The sequence below is a fragment of the Uloborus diversus genome, chromosome 2 (assembly GCF_026930045.1).
Source record: "Uloborus diversus isolate 005 chromosome 2, Udiv.v.3.1, whole genome shotgun sequence".
NCBI classification, from domain to species: Eukaryota; Metazoa; Arthropoda; class Arachnida; order Araneae; family Uloboridae; genus Uloborus; species Uloborus diversus.
Genome location: NC_072732.1, coordinates 140,129,616 through 140,152,076, shown reverse-complemented (window position 1 = coordinate 140,152,076; position 22,461 = coordinate 140,129,616). Strand labels below are relative to the sequence as shown.

The window sequence follows — 22,461 nt, the reverse complement described above, 5'->3', positions numbered from 1 at the left end:
CTTCATTTAAAAAAATAAAGTTTTTCATATAATCATTAACTGAATATAATTTTATGTAACTTATTTTTTTCTTGCGAACTTTCCAGTTAAATAGAATATACATGGTTTCTGCATATATGGAAAGTCATGCTAAGTGATGGATTTCGACTATGATCGAAAATTGATTTTTTTTTTCTGATTATTTGTTTATCTTATTTTTGTAAACATGATTTTAGTATTCACTAAATTATTGCTAGTCACAAATTTGTTTAGAAAACTACTAGCTTAAAAAAAATAATAAGTGTTGGATTAAATTTTTTTGCAAAATAAAAATATATTTTAAAAAATGCAAATGAAAAAAAAACAAGCTTAAATAAATGCTTTGCAGTTCACCAGCAGTTTTACATCATTTTTGTTGCATGTTACAACTTCTTTTATTTTTGAATTTCTTTTTGCAACTAAAACTTTTTTGTATTTTTAGTAATTTAAAAATTAATGTGTACCACATCAGATTTTTCTGAGAAAAAATAACAAATTTGTTTTCACATAAATTCTTACCTGTATAAAAATTTGTTTGATTTATTAGAATCCTAAAAATATTTCCAGAAATTTTAAATTTAAAAAAGTATGTCCTTCATAACAAAATAATTAAGTTGAAACTCTTATTTCATGTGTATCACTAGTCATTGTTGCATTAATTGTTTTTTAGTTAGAATAGTAGCTAAGCTAGTTACATTTCACATTAATTTGAGTTTTTATAAATATACAGTGGCTCCCAAAAGTGTTCGTACACTTTGAAATTTTTTAGTAAAACCAAAATATCTCGAAACTGAATTCAAATATGAAGTCCAATATTTTTTCACATCAATCCTATGTCATTCTAAATACAACCCATTGGTTTTTTTCAAAATATTGACGGATCTTCTTTTTAAAATAGGTCAAAAAACGATGAGACAGAGAAATAGCACTCCACAAAAGTCATCGTACACTCCAATATTTCCGAATAAATTCATGATTAAAATTATCATATGCCGTTTTATTAATATTTTTGCATTGTGTTGACCCTTATAAGTCATTTGATTTTAATTTTTTGTTTATTTATTCCTTAATATTGTGCTTATTACTATAAAATGACTGGTATTCATAAAAAAACCGCGCAAACACCATTCAAAATTTGAATTTTTTTCCCACAGTAGCGATAAATTGGTTTGAAATGTCTCTAAATTAATTAATTTGTTTGTTTGTATAATAAAATGCTTTAAAGAAAGGAATTGGACCGAAAACAAGGTAAGAAAAGTCAACCGGCAAAGTTGACAAAACTTGATTGGAGATTTAAAGTGAAAAACCTTATGAAAAATACACATTTGAGTGCTGTAAAAGTTCCTGCATAGTTAAATGAAACATTTTGCATTTAATTTTCATATAAAATTGTTCGACAAGTTCTCTGATTAGCTGGATTAAATGGGACCTCTTCCCGCAGAAATTTTCTTGGTCGCGCGAAAACCAGAAAGCTTACACTTTTCGTCGGAAAATCAATGATAAACAAGCTCAAAACATTTTAGAATTACGTTTTACTTACAAATAAAAATGAATTCAACATTTTTGGTTAAATTGTTGTATAACTATAAGTAGAAGAAAAAATAGGAACTTAATCTTAAGAACTTAGTTGGATCAGTTAATCAGGACGATGGAGGTGTTCTAGTGTGAGGGTGCATATCATCATCAGGACTTGTTAGTTTGGAATTTTTTGATGAAATAATGAATCATGCTGTTCCTTTAATTATTTTAAAAACCAATTTTGAACTCTTAGCCAAAAATTTGGTTATTGGAAACAACTTTGTTTTTTAGCAAGATAACGATAAGAAGCACACAGTTTTCAACGTTTGCATCTAGTGCCTCGAAAATTGTCCTAAAGTTTAGAAAATACTCCCTATATCTCCAGATTTTAACTTAATGTAACGTATTTAGAGATATCTGGAGGCTAGATTACGAAAATAGGGCTTTAAAACGAAAATAAAGCTAGAAACAGTAAGACTCGAAGTGTGGTTGAACACTTACTCAGAAATTATGCAAAAAAAAAAGAAAGAAAGAAAAAGAATGAAATCTATTCCCAGACGTTTAAAAGTTGTTATGAATACTGTATGATATTCTACTAATTAATAACTTAATCAAAAGTTAGATTATTCAATAATATATAGACATTTTATAAAGTGTACGAAGACTTTTGTGAGATAAAATTTCCGGCACTTTCTGGTTTTTGATTTTTAAAAAATAAAAATTTTAATATTTTTAAAAAACTTTTCATGTAGTTTTGTTATAAATTGAACATAGATCTTATAATTAAATACCTATTCCGAAATATTAATTCTAACCAATGGATTGGGGCCTATTTCGCTGAAAGTCGTAGGTGTACGAAGACTTTTGGGAGCCACTGTATGTCCACAGCATACATCAGATGGTTGCAATTTAATTTTCACAAAACACAAATTTAGAACATCCTACTGTGAAAAATCAGTGTTTATTCTGGAAAATTGCATCCTGTCAGTCATGGAAAGTTATGAGCAAAAGTCATGGAAAGTCAGGAAAAGTCATTGAAAATGTGGCAGATACCCTGAACATACTGTTCATTATTGGAGAGTTTCTGGTTCCAAGGGTTCAGTAGACAAAAACTTTTAAATTAAATGTAATTTTCTACTATGTTTTATTATATGAAGCAGTGAGAAGCAAAGGGAAGTAAGTGGCAAAATTAAAAATTTGAAGATAACTATTACAAATAGTAGAGGAACCTCTCCTCTGTCTTAGGGGAAGATCTAGTACATGTAGCCCTGGTAGGTGCTGCTGTAGAGCATGGTTTAGAAAAAAAATCAATGAAAGCCTACTTAGGATGTTATCTTTAAAGGCATTTTACTAAAAATTTGAAAACGTCCACTTACATCCCTTTGCTTCTCACTGCCTTATATAGTAAAACTTGAAGAGCAATATTTTATATATGGGGAGATAACATTTCCAGGCAGTCTCACCATCACGGACCATCACCATCAAGGTGACATCAGTCTCACCAAACTCAAACCACTGATGATGGCTGCAGCAAAGCAAGCCGAAACGTCTGGAATTTATACTCCAATTAGACCACGGCCAATAACCCCGGAAATGTTATCTCCCCATATTGACGCCGGACGTGAAAGCCTTAAACAGTATTTAATATTTTATACGATTATAAAAGAAAATGAACACAGTAGACCCTTGATTTACGCGGGGGTTACGTTCCACGGAAATGCCACTTGAATTGAGACTTAATGGTAGCGTTAAAATAGAGGTTATGATCCGTAGATAAAAAAATCTACTTCATTCTAGTGATGACTAATTGTATAATAAGTTTAATGTGTACTTATATCAATTTTTATGCACAACATGCATAAAGAAAACATAAATTAATTTTCTGTTCTGTTTATGAAGAGGAGCTGGCAATGATCGTCTTTTGGCAGTCATTAAGAATTTTTCTCTGTAATTCTTTGCAGAGCATTAACACATCCATGACCGCTTGCGTCATTTCCATGATAGAATCTTCCTTCACTAACAAATCAGAAAGATCATTTCTATTGTCTAGGAATGGCTCAAAATTTTCAATGTGAACATTTTTGGTTGTGTGTCACTGATGTTGGTATCCTCGTTGGTTTTGGCCGCCTTTGTCACACCCAAAAGCTCTGCTTCCAGTGAGTTTTGAACTATGTTAATTTAATAACTTTACTTCTGGAAAGAGCTTTAGAACCAATTACATAAAATGTCTCCGGTGACCCAAGCTAGATTATTAGCACGCCAAAATGCAGTTTATTACGTGTAATCTGAAATCTTAAGGAGTTTAGATTTTGGAAGAGGGGAAAATTTTATCTGTTTGCATTGCCGCATCCGCATAAAACCGAAACTCATCCGCGTAAAGTAAAATAAAGGTGTCAAACCTTAAACCGCCTGAAATAAACCCGCGTAAAATGAGGGTCTACTGTATTCATAACATAAATTATTGTTGGCTGAAGTGGTGGACTTACACCTCATGATTCGGCTTAACCAAAGCTTTGTTCATTCTCAGTGAACATTTATCGTTATTACTTGGTTCAATAGAGTATAAAGTTCTAAATTTTCATTTTTCACTCTCTTTTGCATGAATGCATTAACTTCAAAATTTAAAAATATTTGTAAATGATGCACTTAGATTTTTGTGCAACCAAAAAGTAATAAAATAAGTTATTTCCCTTAATAAGAAATCTTTCCATTGTAAGAAGACTGTGTCGTATGATTTAAAATTTTAGTTTATCCTAACAAAAATTACTACTACTTGTATTATGAGAACTTTTACTTTTCATTTTTTAATAACTTTGATCAAAAACTTTTCTATTTAACAGCAAAAGCTTTATGCATAATTTTTATATTTTTCAGACTTCTTTTAGTTTTATTGAAAAAATTAGTTTCCTCTTATTCATGTAGTATTTCCTTTAGTTTATTGAGCTCTGTACAAATGAAAACAGTATTTTCTGCTAGTGAAGATTTAAAGAGAAAAACTGAGGAAATTCTTTAGTTTTCAGTGGCCAGTAGTAACTATTCCATCAGTAGCCACTTTTATATTTTACTCAAAGTGCTAAAGGATAATTTTTTGAATTTGTTGAAGTTAATAATCCTTGGCATCGTAATTTTGGGGAGCCAATTTGTACTTTATACACTTTAAGGTCGTTAATTAATTTTTTTTAGGTAGCAATTAATGATAACAACATGATTTTTTAACAACATTTTTTCATTTTGTCGCACTATGGACAGTGGTAACTGCTAATTTTGCCATTCATGAAGATGATTGAGAAATTCAACATTAAATTAGACTTTCACTCCAGCCCAATGTTTTTAATAATTTTTCAAACACCAATTTGAACAATTTTGACGAAATCATATTTATATTTACTTTTTCAGATCAATTTTAGCATTTTTCTTTGCCAAATATTCATAGCTTTTTATGGTGATGTACATACATTCGTTAATTTGATTTTTTGTCCCCTCCTTCAGCTGTGGCTTGTGACAAAGATGCGAGAGATTTAGCTAGAATGAGGCAAGAAAAAGCTTTAAGAGAAGGGAAAGAAACAGATATTGACATGCTTTATGATTTTGCAGCTTTTGAGAAGCATAATAAGGTAATAAAGTTTGTATTTTTCACTTAGTTAATGTGTATTACTCAAATTTGCATGCTGAGTGTAGTTTCGGATACAAGAGGAGGGAGGAGCAGGGTTTGTCGATATATATCAGTGGATATATATCATGATATATATATCACAATATATATCCGATATTTGTTTTGAAAATATCATGATATTTTGATATTTATTTTTTCAACTACAGTATTTCCAATGTAAAAATTTTATTAATCATAGTAATATTGTTCATTTACTATTAAAAACAACCAAAAAGTTATGTACTATATTTTTATGATGTATTATTACATCATTAATATATACTAATATAATATTCCTTTTTTATTTTACATTCATAAACTTATAAGTAATGTTAATTTTAATTCATATTAAAAGTGCTTAATTAAAAATTAAACATTAGTCAGAGAAAAAGAAAATGTTTTATGACTGTGCACCGATTATTACATCATTAATATATGCTAATATAATATTCCTTTTTTATTTTACAGTCATAAAATTATAAGTAATGTTACAGTTTTAATTCATATTAAAAGTGCCTAATTAAAAATTAAACATTAGTCAGAGGAAAAAAAAATGTTTTATAACTGTGCACCGATCAATGTATATTATTCATTTCGGAATTATATAACTGTGTAAAATTAGCTAACAGAAGAAAAGTGAGTTAAATGAACTCCATTAAAATTGATAGAAATGTAAAACAAAATGTTAATATAAATAAATGAAAAAAACCTTAATTTTAAGTATATACATAGTAACTAGAGGACCCGACAGACGTTGTTCTGTTCAAACTTTGTAAATTGAAAACTTAAAAAATTTCAACAAACTATCAAGTGTTTGAACCGTTCTGTTGAAAAAAGTAAGTAAAAAGAGAACGTTTTAAGCTGCTTGGTGTCAAAATGCGTATATTTATTACAACTTGATTTATCTAATGCCCACTGAGCAGTTGTTTTATTAATTATTTTTCCTCCCTTACTTCCTTCAGCCATACTGAAAGGATAAAAAGGGTCCTCAGATATTAAGTGCGAAAAACTAACTATCCATCTAGAACAAACCGGAAATCCCGCTAAAACATCCCAATTATAAAAAAGAATAAAACAGTCGAAAGGGTATCGGGTATCGTTTAAAAAAATGATAAAGGTAAAAGCAGTTCTCTGAATAAGCGAAAATCACTCATTCATCACTCGTAAAATAAACACATTCTTCAACTAAAATGACTAAACAATCTTTAAAAACGAAAAACAATTCCTTGCAATTTGAAATATTTTGCCAAATTAACAAAAAATACAATAAATTACATTAACAGTAGCTTTGAAATGTAAATAAATGATCACGCAACTCTATTGTTTATAGCCAAAGTCGCCAAGCCACCATGTTACTATAATCCAGCCGATCAGTGAGCGAAGCTAACTCCGACCGATTAGCGGTCCGATCTTTTGAACGAAAACTTTTAAAACTTCATATATTGCCTAATTTGTTCTTTCCACCAAAGATAAAGATCTTCCACTGCACTGATCTTTTGTGCACAGAACTACCCTGTTGTAATTTATCTGGACGAAAGTCAAGTTTGTTTCGCTTTAAATTCTATCATCTTTTCATTTAATAATGTACTGATTAGTTGATAATCCTTAAAGTATTCTTGACATCGGTGCCAAAACTCAGATGGATTTCAGTCAAGTACAAATGTTGCTAGGTACGGTACTTTCTGACTATTTGGTTAGGAAAACCTAAAGCACCGATCCGGTCACATGGTTCAACTACGACAACAGAACAAACGTTTCGCGTAAACCTTCGAGTACTTTACTTTAATATATGTCACGGGACCTAAAATCGTTGCTTTCAAGAAATGTGAAGACTTCACTCTCTGTAAGTTTTATCTATTCTCAATTGACATATCACAGTAGGAAACTTCATTACAAAAAGCAGAGCTGGCTTTCTTATTGTCCTTTGGCAACGGGTTAAATATTTATTTCAGTTCTCGCTCAACAATAGGTTAAAATAAATATTAATAATTTGGGATATATAACCATCAAAAGTTTTAATTAATTAATTAATTAACAAAAACGTTTTCGATTCGATCAATTGCACTTCGAAACCATGCTTACCACAACTTAATTACACACAAAAAATGTGATCAATATCAGTCCAGCCGTTTAAAAGCCTTATGGTGACAAACGTCCGCACAGAAGGTTTTTATATATTAAGATTATAATATAAAAAAATAAAGAGTAATTTGAGGATGCATTTACTATTTTGAAGATTTTAGTTAGTGCTTATTGAAAATATCGGATATATATCAAAATATCCGACATCTGTCAAAATATCGGATATTTTTGATATTTTCGAAAATATGATATATTCGAACCCTGGGGAGGAGGGGGTCATGACTGACTCTTAAACCGTCAACAATATTATCCGTTCACATTGTGTTTAAACAAATTATGAATAAAATGATGATTTCCATAGTCTTTTCAATTTATCAATGATTTTTAAAAGTAAATATCTGAAATAGTACTTCCTTTCATGAAGGAAGGCTTATGAAATTAATAAGTAACTTTATGTTTTACTAAGTACCTTATTGGCAGATGTGGTGCTTTTTGTTGGCCCCAAGCAGTTTCAGAAATTTTTCGTACCCAAAACTGTAGGTTTACTCAGAGGGGGGAGGGTTTCATTCTTCCACATGACCCCCCCCCCTGAAATGGTAGTCTGTATCCGCCCCTGGGTGAGTGAGGCATAAGTATATAGGATTTTTAAAAAAAGAAATAAAAGAAAATTTACCTAGAAAGCAAGTACGAGGAAAAAATAATTATTCAGCTGCTGAATACATAGACATTGAATAACACTTATTAATCCCAACATACTGTATTCCCAAGCATTTGTTTTACCCAAATCTTCAGTTAATAATCCATGTATTCAACTAAAGTACATTGGGTTAAATATCTTGATTTGTTTTGGTGAGTGAAAAGAAAGAAAGGTACTTGGTCAGTTTTTTCTGAATTCTTTCTTTCAGTTATGTTGCTTCATAGCTCAAAACCTTTTATTCGTATTAAACGTTGCATTCATATAAATGACAATGTTGAATGTATGTGTATTCTATCTTTGTCTGCTATTTACTAGTAGTATATAATGGGTGATATAAAGCTCAATATATTATTTTAATTCAAGATTACATTAACCTAATCACATAATTGCACTGCTTTCTTTCCAACATATTTTGAAAAGACCTATCATTTATTATTACTAAATGAATTTTACTTATTAATTGTATTTCCCAAAAAAAATATGGATTTTTTTACAGTTCAAACCATTGTTTACTCTGTCAAAAACCTGACAGCCCTGCTAACAACCAGAAATATTTTTAACGCCTCTCCAGATATATTTCATACATTAAGAATTGAGATACAGCTTAAAAAATTTAGTCAAGTGTGTTTACAAGCTTTGTATTTTAAATAAAAATTTAGCATTGTGGAAAATTAGGAGAGAAGGGAAAAATAACGTAATTTTAAAAAAGTATTTTGTTTGGGTGTTTCAATATTTTTTAAATGCAAAATACTTTGAATTTTGACATTCTAAATGTAAAAATTCAAAATAGTGCACATCTCTTATTTTCCTGCCATCCTCTATTTCATCCTTAGAAAGTTAGTTTTTCTTCATGAAATGGATTGCTATTTTGGTCATCACTTTTCTCGTATATTTTGCTTCACCAAAATGAATTGCACTCTTCTATAAAATATCAAGGAGTACTTGCACGCATTCCAAAAAAATGAATAAATAATAACCAACAATTTCTCTGCTTCAACTTGGTAAGTATAGCAGTATTTTTTATTCATCTATGAATATTATTGAGGAATCACTGAAAAATTTTTGGCAACTTCTGTTTTGGAATATGGAAATTTTAATCACAAATAAAAAGCATAATTTTATTTTATGCAGGGCTTTGGACGTAAGATTTTGGAAGCTCAAGGATGGAAGCAGGGGCAAGGTATTGGAAGAAATTGCAGTGGAATTCCTGAACCACTGTCAAATGATGGCCAGAAACCGTTTGACAAAAAGGGATTTGGGTAAGTATCATTTTATTTCAAATAAAGCAATTAGCTCAATAAATAACTAGCTGATGTATCTAGTACAGTGATGGTAAACTTTTTGGCTGAGTATGACAATTTAAAAAAAAAAACTCGAAATTAAATCTAGTGACGTATCACATGTAGAAATAATCATAATTTTTTCGTATTTGTAGTTTTTTACAAGATATTTCCGATGTTTATTGAACTATGTTTATTTATATAAAAATATTCAAATGCCATTTCCAACATTTAAAAAAAATCACCTTAAAGAAAATTGATGCACAAGTTTATACTAGGTGCACTTCAAAACAAACAATTGCCTTTAACTTCCCAGGGTTTGTGATTTTTTACTTCCTTTTACAAAGAAGGAAGTATTGTATTCACAAAAAAATTTTCACTCAAAAATCGACCTTAATTTCCAATTTGACCTAAGAAGCTATAGACGCCCCAAATATCCATTTTTACGATTAACAAGTTAATTACAACGAGTTTTCTCTCTATGTATATATGCGGATGTGCGTATGTATGTCGCATAACTCAAGAACGGTATGTCCCAGAAAGTTGAAACTTGGTATGTAGACTCCTAGTGGGATCTAGTTGTGCACTTCTCCTTTTGGTTGCTTTCGAGTGTTTCTAAAGGGGTCTTTTGCTCCTTTGTGGGGGAAATCATTTTTAGTTTCGATGCAAACTCAAGTGGTGTTATAATTTGGTGGACATTTGGCAATATATCGCCAATTTTGGTTGCCAACTTGGCGAGAAATTTGGCAATTTTTTTTTTTAATTTGGCCACTGTTGGTGATATTTTGAATCACATTAAAATTGCCAACAATGGATAAATAACATTAAATTGGTGTAAAAGGAAGTCATGCGATTCACACATCAGCTCGTTTTTATTTAAATCAGATTTTTGAAATTTAAATCAGATTTTTTTTTAAGTTCAAAAATTTGTCGATATTAATTACTTTACATTTATAAACATAATATATTTCATACAATAGATGAATATATTCTCAGCTTACTTTTAAAATTAAGATAAGTTCTCTATCTATTCAATAATATTTTAAGTTCTATAAATACGTACGTTACAATGCTTAGATAAGCTGTGATTTTGTTTTATGCTTAGCTTAAAGATAAGGTTCCCATCATCATGTACGTTTTTAGTGTAAAATAATATGTTGAACAATTACTTTTCTTAACTATATTGGTCATGGTGTATAAGAAAAACTGCTTATTTTTATTTTGTTCTAAACTGTAATTTTGAAGTAAAAGCAATATTGCAACAGCGAAAATCAGTTATACACACTGTAAGGGTGATCTACATAGTTTTACCTGTTGAAGTTAAGATAGTATATTGCAGTGTAGTTAAATTTAGAGTAAGGGACATTCTAAAAGAGCAAAATTAATTCATAAAAATAAAATCAGCTGATTTTAATCAATGATTTTGTTTAAAAAAAATAACTTGATTTAAATAAGCTGATTTAAATCAACAAACCCTGCTTCTTCCTTTAGCTGATTTCTTTATTTGTTTTAATGCAATTTACTGCTCATTAAGAATATATTGAGGAAATTTCTTTTAACAAAGTCAAAGTTAGATTTCTCATGTCTCTAAAAGTGTCAAGTAATCTGCTCTGCTTGATTGCTCTCTTTTTTATTATTCAAATGACTTCATTCCAAGTTTTCAAGCTTGAATCCAAAAACACATAAATACAGATATCTTGAAATTCTGCAAGTTGCATCACTTAATTGTCAATCTGTGTTCATTATAAATCTCTTAATTAATAAGTGCTGCAAACTACAGCCGGATACTTAATTATTTTAATGCAAAACCTTTAAATTGGTTGAACCTTTTGCTGAACTGTACAAATAACAAGTTTAGGATACTCTGTTACACAAGCATTCATACTTTTTCAGCAGAAGAAAATACTTATACGTTTCCGTTTCATGTCTAACATTCAGAAGATTTAATGCATCCAAACATAATGCCAATACTTTTGCCAAAAACCTTGGTAATTTTCAAGGATTATTCTCTCAATTTAGTTCGAGGATCTAATTCTATCATCCTGGCAATTTTAAGTTCAGCCAATTCATGTGAACAGAAAGTTATGTAAAAAACATCAAATTGCTGATCCATTTTTGATCATTGATCTGAGGAATGTTGGCTGGTTCATTATTCTCAATAAAAACTTAAATTTCATTTTTCAAACAACCCGATTTTTGTATTCATTTTTTAAGGATTTTTTTTTATAAACTGAATTTTGTATTTTTAAATTGCGTGTCACCTCTGACATGCATGTCATACATTTGCCATTACTGACCCAGTACTTCCCTGTTTAATTTATTTTACAATATACTGTCATAAATGATTATTGAAATTTCCCAGTATAAATCAGGAAAATATGGCTGGAAGAAAAAACACTTGCACTTGAAATAATCATCCTTTTTTATGAGTAAAACGACAACAACGTGCATAAAGTACAAATAAAGTAATAAAATAGAGTTAAAAACTCAGCAAACAGCTGTTTCGGGGCTGTCAAATGCAAGCCCCTTCATCAGTGCATAAAAGAAGAACGAAAAGTCCACACAATGTAGACCAAATGACAAATGAACAAAAATGGAAGGAAGCAAAATAAATAGACATGGAAACCGGAAACACATGCGTCACAGAACAGCAACAACACCTATAGTGCGGAAAAAAGTCACAAACAGAAAAATGTTTCAAATGGTCACAAATGGGAAAAATTCTGCTTCAATAGTTAAGGATTTGTCAAGTACTCCCCCTTTCCCCGGCATTTGGAAGTCAAATCTTTAAAAACATTTTTCTGTTTGTGACGTTTTCCAGCACTCTAGGTGCCCTTGCTGTTTTGTGACGCATGTGTTTCCATGTCTATTTACTTTGCTTCCTTCCATTTTTGTTCATTTGTCATTCGGTCTACATTGTGTGGACTTTTCATTCTTCTTTTATGCACTGATTGCATTTGACAGCCCCGAAACAGCTGTTTGCTGAGTTTTTAACTCTATTTTATTACTTTATTTGTACTTTATGCACATTGTTGTCGTTTTACTCATTCCATAGTGCAAAGTTTTCGACTACTTTTTTACAATTCTTTTTTATGTTTTAAATCGGTGTTTCTTAAATTTTTCTCTGGGGAAACCCCAGCGTTCCATGGAGACCCCTCAAAGTTTTGTGAAACTTGCACTCTTTATTTTAATTCCAGTTAGTCACTTAAAAAATCGATTTAAATGTGGTTTGAATGATTTATTTTTTGAAATGAACAGAAGAGAAAATAGCAAAATGAATTCCAGATTAAAAACCTATTGAGGCATTTTACCCTAATATGCAGAACAATTAGACTATAATTTCACCAACATTTTGTTATAGATCTTAATTAAACAGGAGTAAGCACATTTTTTAATCTTTACATTTGAAACAGAGATACTTTTGACATAGCTATAGTTTTGTTAAATAATTTTGTTTCTTAAAATGTAATTCATTTGCATGTGTCATGAGCAGGCCATCTCCTAATTGAAATATCATAAAAACTGACTTTAGATGTGGAGTGGCACCTCTCTACTATTCCTAGTACTTTCTGTTGTTTGTACTAAAAGAAAAAAGTATTAGCTTGAAATTGATCCTTAATTCAGCTTAATTGGTTGAAAAATAAATTAATTAAAAAGGTTTTTCTGAATTCATACCAAAAAAAGGTGACTCTGAAAAGTGATTTAAAATCAAATTGTTGAAAAAAAATTTCCAAAGACTATTTTTCATTCAAAAGACCTTTAAAAAGTTAATCTGAGCTTATCTCATAGATATCTATTCGTAAAAATATAATGCACAAAATCTGAGACATGACACTACATGATATTAGGCGTTTAGATGTGAAATGACCCAATTGGAACTTTGGAGAGATTAAAAAAGATATACTCCAATTGAATCGTTTATTTCAGAAACCACCTAAAGGATGAAATATCAAAAAATGTGTTTATGGTGATACTGTACAATTTAAAGGTAAATACATCTTTTAGTGCAGAGATAACCTTTGTTCCATATCAGCAATGCTATTTAGCAGCCTTGAAAATAATCCGTATTTCAGAAAGAACCAAGCGCCATTGCTTAGGTTTTTTCTGCAGTAAATTTCACTCGTGAATGTTGGCATCTCCTGTTTTGTGACTCGCTGTTTTGTTTGATCTAAAGGTTACTTAACACTGAGTGGTTAGTTTTCGATGAAAATTAGGTGGTGTTTATTATAAGATTGGAAAGTTATTAGGCCATGTTGGATAGTTCAGATGATGAACCTAATCCCAAGTGTTGGCGTGGAGTTGTGCACAAATAAAAATACAAACGGAACATTATTCGGAATGCTAGGTTCAAAAGACTGCAGTACATCTCGTACAAACGAAAAGAAGTTTCCAGCCAAGTCCTGCTAAATGATGTAAACAAATTTTAAAATTTATTAGGTTTTGCACAGTGAGATTTTTGGTTTAAGGTTCTAATCAAAAAAAAAAAAAAAAAGATAGACGATATAAAAAAAGTTGATGGAATACACTGTTGGATATGAACCGTTCTATGACACTATCATCCAATGGCCAACAACTGACAAGGAGTTGCCAGAAGGGGAATAGGGCCAGATCTTTGTACATAGACATTCTGTAGCTCATAGTCTACTTGTATTTTTTTATTTAGGCATCGTAAAAACACTCTTGTTTATACTTAAGTGTTTTGTTATTTACCTTGGTACCAAAACAGGTAAAAATTAATGGTTTGACTTAATTTCAATAATAATTTAAAAAAAAATCTCTTTGGATACTCATTTATTGCAGTTAAACCACTTCAGTGCATTTTTTTCAAAAATGTATAGCTCAAAAACTTCAAGGAAAACCTTTTTTCAAATAAATAGATTATCTCAATAGCATGTTTTAGATTTGGTAAAAATGTTTTTGAAGGAGAATAGACCTATACAATAAACTCCCGATTATCCGCGGAATAGGGTGGCATGGTAACCGCGGATAAGCGAAAACCATGGATAACCCAAATAATAGGTAAAACGCGATGCTTAGTGTATTCAATAGCCTAAAAATATTAAGATCCCTCTCACACTCATTTAAATTATAACTAAAAACATTGCTACATTGCATTTACTAATAGTGAATATGAAAAAGGAATGTATAAAATCGAACAATAACTCAATCATTAGTTTTTTAAAAAAAAGTGAAAAGACCCGCGGATAATCCTTTCGCAGATAATCGGGAGTTAACTGTACTAATGCTGCAAAAGTTTTTTTTTTAGTTTTCCGAAAGTTGAAGAAAGCGCACTTAAGTGGTTTCTGAAATAAATGATTCAATTATCATCAAAGATGGTGCAGGGTTTTTTACTATTTGTCAGTTGTTGTACCATTGTTTCAGTTGTGAAGACTTTTGTTTTAGATACTGATGCATTTCTTTCAGATATCGAGGAGAGAAACTGGATCGCCGGCCAACCATAAAAAGAAACAAAAGACGCAGAGTATCAGATGACTATGAAACGTTTTCCATTTCAACAGTATATGATAATCCTAATGAAACAGATCCCCCTGATTCCATATTGAATTCATCAGCTTTTTCAAGGTTGAAATATAGGAAAGAGTTCCTTAAAGAACATTTTCCCGACTTGTGACAATAATATTGAAAGAACTGTATATAGTGTAAATAAAATTACAAACAAATGATGCAGAATATGCATTTTATGTACATCTTTGAGAACAGAGTACAAAACGAACTATTTGTTGGTGATCTACAACATAACCATTCAAGGTAATTGTATTTTGTTTGTGACAATCAAAAAGCAAGTAATGAAATAAAAATAGACTACTTTTCAAAAAATATAAGAAATTAATGTTTTTTTTTCTATTATATAATCAATAATGACATGTAATAATAACTTATATTCTTACATGGAATCTAAAATACAAAGCTGTTTTTTATGTTTTAATCCTAATTAACGCAAAGATACTACACATACAGTGTTATAAATATAAAACATTTATAATAAACTTTTTTTGTTCCATATATTTTTTAATTTAATCTTGTTTTAATGATATTTAAAAGAAAGGTTTTTTTTTTAACATTTCAAATATAAAACAACTGTAGTTCAAGTGACAAAAAAAAAAAAAAAAAAAGACATTTATCACAAGTATAATTCGTACTTTTATAAATATAATGACTAGTTTGAATGCCATTAATGATGTTAAAAATATAGGTTTTAAAAAATAATAATCTTTATGAACTTAGTAAACAACTTGTATTACTCAATAAATAAATGAAATAAATAACGATGGAATGAAATAAATAAATGCTAAAATCAAAAATCTAAATGTTGAAATAAAATGTTTAGAACACATAAAAAATTATCATTTAAGACCTATTTTAAAAATTAACATAATATTACAGTCAACCCTCAACAACTCCAAAGGGTTATAACTCAAATATTCCTTTAACTCAGTTTTCATTAGATCCCAAACAGAAGTTGATAAAACTGTGGGAACTTCTCATAGCTTAAACTTCCAATTAGTTGAAGGTTGTAGCCGGTCCCTTGGAACTGTCAGTTATCGAGGGTTTACTATATATATATATATACATACAGGGGCGAGCACGGAAATTTTTGAGCCCATCACAATTGACCTTTACAGGCCCCCTCCATATTGTTTAACCCTTTCTCCCGACATATATTTTACCCCTCACTTCGAAAATCTTGGGCACATTCAGGTTTGGGCCCTGACCAACGGGTGTCCCTTCTCTCTCCCTCGTCCCATGCATGCCCCCTGTATACAAATGTATTTGTGAAACCATGTACAAGCAAATGCCAAAATAGAGAACATTTTTTATTTTGAGCCACTAAATTTAAAATTAGTGAAATTTTCTCTTTTTTTTAAAGCCATCTTTGTGTTCGATTTCATTTATATTTTTAAAATCAAATCATATTTCTAGAAAACCAATAACATTCAAAGCAACAAAGTCTTCAATATAATTTCCTTTTATAAAACTCTTTTTCAACAACTCTCTACATTTTACTGTAAAGCCTTAGAATTGCCATATACAGGGCTCATAGTCCTCCTATATCTCCTATATTTTCACAATTTGTCAGATATTCTCCTATATTTCTTATATTTTCTCACTCTAACTCCTATATTTTCTTCATCGGATGTTGAATTCTACCCAAAAATGCAAAAACTTTTGATCAATTTTTCTTCTTCTTTCTCCCCTGCACTGTGCATTCTTACATCTTGAACGTTGGCATTTGTACTAAACTTCTGTTTGATTATTTTTATGAAGTATACAAAATAGATGGTTTTACTTTGCAACTTTAAACTTGTTTTCAATTAATTCCTTTTCTTTCAATGAGTTTACTTTATAATTTTAATAGTATAACATGTTAACTTAAGTGTACTGCTGTAAAGGTTTTGAAAGCGTTTAATTTTGTCACATATAATCTCACATGTAGTTGAAATGACCGGCTGTAGCTCAAACAATTGTTTTTGAAAATGCTATGTACAGATTTTGGCACCAATTCAAATTTGGATACTTCAAATGTTTCGAAGTTTGTAGCTCGCTAAAAAATGTAACTATCTCAGTGAAAAAAGTGTCATTTTATAGGATTTTGTCTGCTTTTTTCAAATTTGTACTTATTTTCTGTGTAGATTTTCTGAAGATTTCAGCATTCGTTCTTATCAGAAATTTTTTTCGGCTCATTTTTTTCTATCTACTACATTACGGTTACAAATTGGAGAGGATAAAAGATGGATCTATGCTCCACTTAGGCTCTCTAACACCCCCTTTCCTTTGGCAGATAAGGTAAAATTCACCCTTTATTCATGTGTGTGCATATAAATACACGCATTAACTGTAAGTTATGGATAATGCTGTTACAGTGAGTGCCGGGTAATTGAATCAGTTACTTTAATGACTCCATTCCTCAAAAGTGAAATGAAATCCAGTTTTAACATTAAAAAATTGCAGAATATTTGAATCAAACTTGCCGCTTAAATGAGTCAAGCCTATGAGACTGACCATTTCCCAAAAACGTAATGCATTAGCAGTCTTTTTTTCTTTGCCTTCGTTTAGAAAAATTAGTTAATTTTTCTGTAAATAGTGAAACAATGGGGAGGCAGAGTGTTGCACGCTTTTTGTAACGATTTTCTCATGATATGTCCAACAAAACCAGTGAAACGAGAGAAGCATGGAGTTGAATGGACTTTTCAACTTTTCATCATTACTGTTAGCATTGAAGCAATGAGGTACCAATATTGAGAACTATGGGTAGATTTATGACATTGAAAAAAAAATGTCCAAATTAATTATTACCTGGTTTTAGCAATCAATAAGAGATGTATTTTCCGGAGTATGTAAGCTAAAATCTAAATTTTATAATTGCTTTTTCATACTGTTTTGAGAAAACATTCTTTAAATAATCAGAGAATGGATAATTTGGCAGTATACTTCTTATGATATCACATTTGACCAAAAATTTACTAAAGTTCTCTGAAAATGTATGGTGAATTCCACGTTTTTAAAGAAAAAGAAAAAAAAACCACACACATACAATTTTGCTTCGTTGAATCAAAGTTGTCTTAAATGAACAGGATTAATACAAGTAACCACAGGTACATTCATTTGCTCTTCTCTTTTCATTGCTATGACTTCATGAATTCTGGAATTGTATTGATACTGGCTCTCTGTTTTTTATATTTTTAGGGCTCCAAACATACTAGATGCTATACGTTTTTGAAATTCCTATTGTTTGTTTATTGTTGTTGTCAAACTCCATAAATTTTTCCTTTTAAAATCCTATATATTTTGCTACCAAATTCCTATGTTATTTTGCTATCTAACTCCTATATTTTTCCTGTTAAACTCCTATATATTTTTTTCCACTTGCTATGAGCCCTGCATATACCATAAGAGAAGTGGCAAGTGAGTCCTATGCAAAGGATCAAGCCCAAGTCATCTTGTTGAAAAATAGCAACTCTAATTGCTAGATTACACAGGTCCTCCTATTATTACACCAAAAAAAAAAAAAAAGAAAGAAAGAAACGTACTTGGAACTCTACCTTTTAAATCTCTAGTGCACTTAGTGTAATAAATAATTAAACAAGAATGTTCCACAAATAAACATAACTTATCAGTTGCTGCGGCATGTTGATTTTAAAAGTTTATTGTATTGTATAATTGGCATAAGAACAGTAGACAAAATGAAATGTGAAACAAACACATTCATTAATCATATTTGTACTTTTTGCTATCATCATAGGGTTAAAAGAACAAAAATTTTTAGATTCTTATCTTCCGTTTTTTGTCCAAGCAAATATCTTTGAGCGAAAAAAAAAAAAAATTGGCATATATCATTTAAATGCATTTTTAATGTTCTGTTTAGTATTAAATAACTTTGTTGATGTTTTGAATAAATTTCAATAAAAGTAAAAGGTTACTTTTTAAGCATTTAAAGAGCATAAGAAAATTATTCAATATAACTCTTTATTTTGTATTGGATTATTTACATCTTATTTTAAAGCCATTAAATTTTAATATTTCATGTTATTTAACATTGTTATGACTAAGTTTGAACTCAGTATTATGTATTTTGCATTTTTTTTAATATAACCTGCAATTTTATTACAAAATTTGTTAAAGTTCTATTTTCGGAATATCAAGTTCCTCTTACGTAACATAGCAGAATATGCAGTGCAGTTAAAGTTTTAATTGTGACTTTAATATTTTTAAAAAACTTATATATTGTGATATTGTATAATTTTGAAATTGAACAAATTAAAATACCTGGTCTCAAAGTTAATTTCTTAAAAAAGATTACGAGATTTCAAACCAATTAAAAAAAATGCCTATCAGATTTCCTTGAAACGGTTTTCCCCTCCCACCCCCAGTCAAATATCTAATTTTAATGACAGCTTTGCAAGACAGGAAAAAATTTATCAGAGATCTTCAAGAAACAGCTGGAGTACAAATAAATTTTTCCTTCATTATTCTTCTCATCTCCAAAGTTAGTAAGGTCTTCCTTAAGTAAATAAAATGCAAGTATTCTGCTTGAAACCTTTTTGACTTTTTCCGGCATTTTGCAAAAATGTTGATTTAACTTAAAAAATTCAATAAAATCCAGTGGAGTAGTTGAGGGAGGACGTAAGGGGATGGTGTCCACCCACTTTATACATTTCACTAATTTATGCAAATATCTCTAAGCATTCTCTCATCTTATTTTTCCCCCAGGACTACACTGATTAAATTTCTCTCATTTGAATAATTTAAAGAAGCATAAATACATAAGGTTTAAAATATTAAAATTTAGGTTGATAATATGTCAAAAATGTTCATATAAATATATATGAGTGTGCTTTCGAAATTTTAATAATTTAAATATATATATATATATATATTTTTAATCTATGTTTTTTTTTCTTCAAATCTTTTGTTATTAGTGTTTTGTTTTTCAGAATTTATAGATCCTTCAACATTAACATGATCCTTGAACCTGAAGTAAATACACAAAAATATACTACAAAGTACTGTACTGTATAAAAAGTAGCAAGTGTCTTGCATATAGAAGCCAGTGACGATGATTGAAATTCAACATTTAATAAACATTTGGTCTTCGGGAGAAAATATTTGACACACATTTCCAACATTCATTTTACAAGCATATATTTACAAATTTTACATCCGTATATACACATATGATAATCTGGACTGTGACAGGAATTAATATGACTAGGTGAACATGGTAATTAAAGAGCATTGCATATGTCAGGAACCATTATGAAATTTGACAACAATCTTTGGGTAAGCAGTAGTTTTTAAAATTGCTTTGCTCTACAACAACCCATGTGCATTGCTTATATATTGCATATATACAAAGGATGACTGAGTGTATACAATTAAAAAAATAGCGCAAAAAATACTTTATGATGCGCAAAAGATAAAAATCAATAGTGATTTTTGATTTGGGAATTATTGCCTGTTACTGTCTGTCCCTTTGCTTGACTCACTAACTCTTTCTACTGCTGAGCGATGTTCCTGGCTTTGTCCAGAAAGTGGAAAAGAAGTAGTCCTCTTTGCTGAGCGCCGCTGCCTTAAAGTTGAACCTGTCTGCCCAGGTAAACCAAAGCAACCACGGAAGAGAATCATACGTGCATTACCTTGGGCAGGTCTTGAAGCTCCAGGGGCTTTGAGATCTGACAGATGAGCAGCATATCCATCGGTTAAGATCTAAATAAATTGTATGAGAGTAAATTCACTAACATACGGGATTCTACATCCTAAAACAAAATAGTGAAATCTAATGCAAAATAAGCTTTACTGTATTCTAAAAATGGCAGGGTTTCCTTCACTAAAAGTTTGAATGATATGAAACAACTGGTAAAACCCAAAAAAATAAAATTCTGAAATTAAACAGTAATCTGATTGAAAGTCCGACTCTTCAAGCTTTAGCCAAAGGATTACATATATTAATGTCCTATGACCCTGATGATCTAGAGATCAAGATTTACTGTGCTAATTTTGCTAGGATGTCTGATCTCTCACTGTTAAAATACATAAATCTAAATGATACTGGTAGAGAGAGCCAATTTTCTGTACACTAACTGTGAAAGAAAGATTTAAAAAAAAAATCCCTAAATGAATACTATTCAATTAATTAATCAGTGCCTGGATATGAGCTGGTTTGTGTGAACTTTAAGAACATTTTTAACTGTACATAGTTGTCCATTACAAATTTGATTTACAGTACAAATAACAGAATAATATTATTTTTAAATGTATAAGAATTTTTCCAGGATTCGCCAATATATATCAGTCAATATATATCAACAGGGCTCATAGTCCTCCTATATCTCCTATATTTCCTATATTTTCAAATTTGTCAGATATTCTCCTATATTTCCTATATTTTCTCACTAACTCCTATATTTTCTTCATTGAATGTTAAATTCTACCCAAAAGTGAAAAAACTTTTGATCAATTTTTCTTCTTTCTCCCCTGCACTGTGCATTCTTACATCTTTAATGTTGACATTTGTACGAAACTTCTGTTTGATTATTTTTATGAAATATACAAAATAGATGGTTTTACCAAGGAAGTTAGATTTACTTTCAACTTTAAACTTGTTTTCAATTAAGTCCTTTTCTTACTATCTCATTGAAAAAAGTCATTTTATAGGATTTTGTCTGCTTTATTCAAATTTGTACTTATTTTCTATGTAGATTTTCCGAAGATTTCAAAATTCGTTCTTCTCAGAATTTTTTTTTTTTTTTTTTTGACTCATTTTTTTCTATTTACTACGTTACAGTTACAAATTGGAGAGGATAATAGATCGATCTATGCTCCACTTAGGCTCTCTAACACCCCCTTTCGTTTAGCAGACTAGGTAAAATTCACCCTTTATTCATGTGTGTGCATATAAATACACACATTTACTTAAGTTATGGATAATGCCGCTACAGGTAATTGAATCAGTCACTTTAATGACTCAATTCCTCAAAAATGAAATGAAATTCAGTTTTAACATTAAAAAATTACAGAATATTTGAATCAAACTTGCCGCTTAAATGAATCAAGCCTATGAGGCTGACCATTTCCCAAAAATGTGATGCATTAGCGCAGTCTTTTTTTCTTTGCCTTTGTTTAAAAAAATTAGTTTCTTTTTCTGTAAATAGTGAAATGATGGGGAGGCAGAGTGTTGCACACTTCTTGTAACGATTTTCTCTTGATATGTCCAACAAAACCAGTAAGACGAGAGAAACAGTTGAATGGACAGAAACAGTTGAGAGGAGTTGAATGGACTTTTCAACTTTTCATCGTTAGTGTTAGCATTGAAGCAGTGACATACCAATATTGAGAACTATGGGTAGATTTAAGACATTGAAAAAAGAATGTCCAAATTAATTATTACCCAGTTTTAGCAATCAATAAGAGATGTATTTTCCGAAGTATGTAAGCTAAAATCTGAATTTTATAATTGCTTTTTCATGCTGTTTTGGGAAAAAATTCTTTAAATAACCAGAGAATGGATAATTTGGCGGTATACTTCTTATGATATTATGTTTGACCAAAAATTTAATAAAGTTCTCTGAAATTGTATAATGAATTCCACGTTTAAAAAAAAGAAGAAAAACACGCACAACCCAACTTTTTCCTTAGTTGAATCAAAGTTGTCTTAAAAAGAACAGGATTCATATAAGTAACCATGGGTACAAAAA

At 30.1% G+C, this 22,461-nt stretch overlaps 2 protein-coding genes across 2 annotated transcripts in view; one reads left to right on the top strand and one right to left on the bottom strand.

Annotated features, from left to right (window-relative positions):
* LOC129217374 (G patch domain-containing protein 3-like) overlaps window positions 1–15,332 on the top strand; it is a 31,262-nt gene extending 15,930 nt beyond the window's left edge. Inside the window, exons 4-6 of the mRNA XM_054851663.1 lie at window positions 5,026–5,150; window positions 9,099–9,226; window positions 14,672–15,332. Coding sequence (XP_054707638.1) covers window positions 5,026–5,150; window positions 9,099–9,226; window positions 14,672–14,879 — 461 coding nt within the window. The 3' untranslated portion in view covers window positions 14,880–15,332. The remainder of the gene's footprint in view (window positions 1–5,025; window positions 5,151–9,098; window positions 9,227–14,671) is intronic.
* Window positions 15,333–19,724: 4,392 nt separating this feature from the next.
* LOC129216571 (protein retinal degeneration B-like) overlaps window positions 19,725–22,461 on the bottom strand; it is a 138,946-nt gene continuing 136,209 nt past the window's right edge. Inside the window, 1 exon segment of the mRNA XM_054850786.1 lies at window positions 19,725–20,473. Coding sequence (XP_054706761.1) covers window positions 20,216–20,473 — 258 coding nt within the window. The 3' untranslated portion in view covers window positions 19,725–20,215.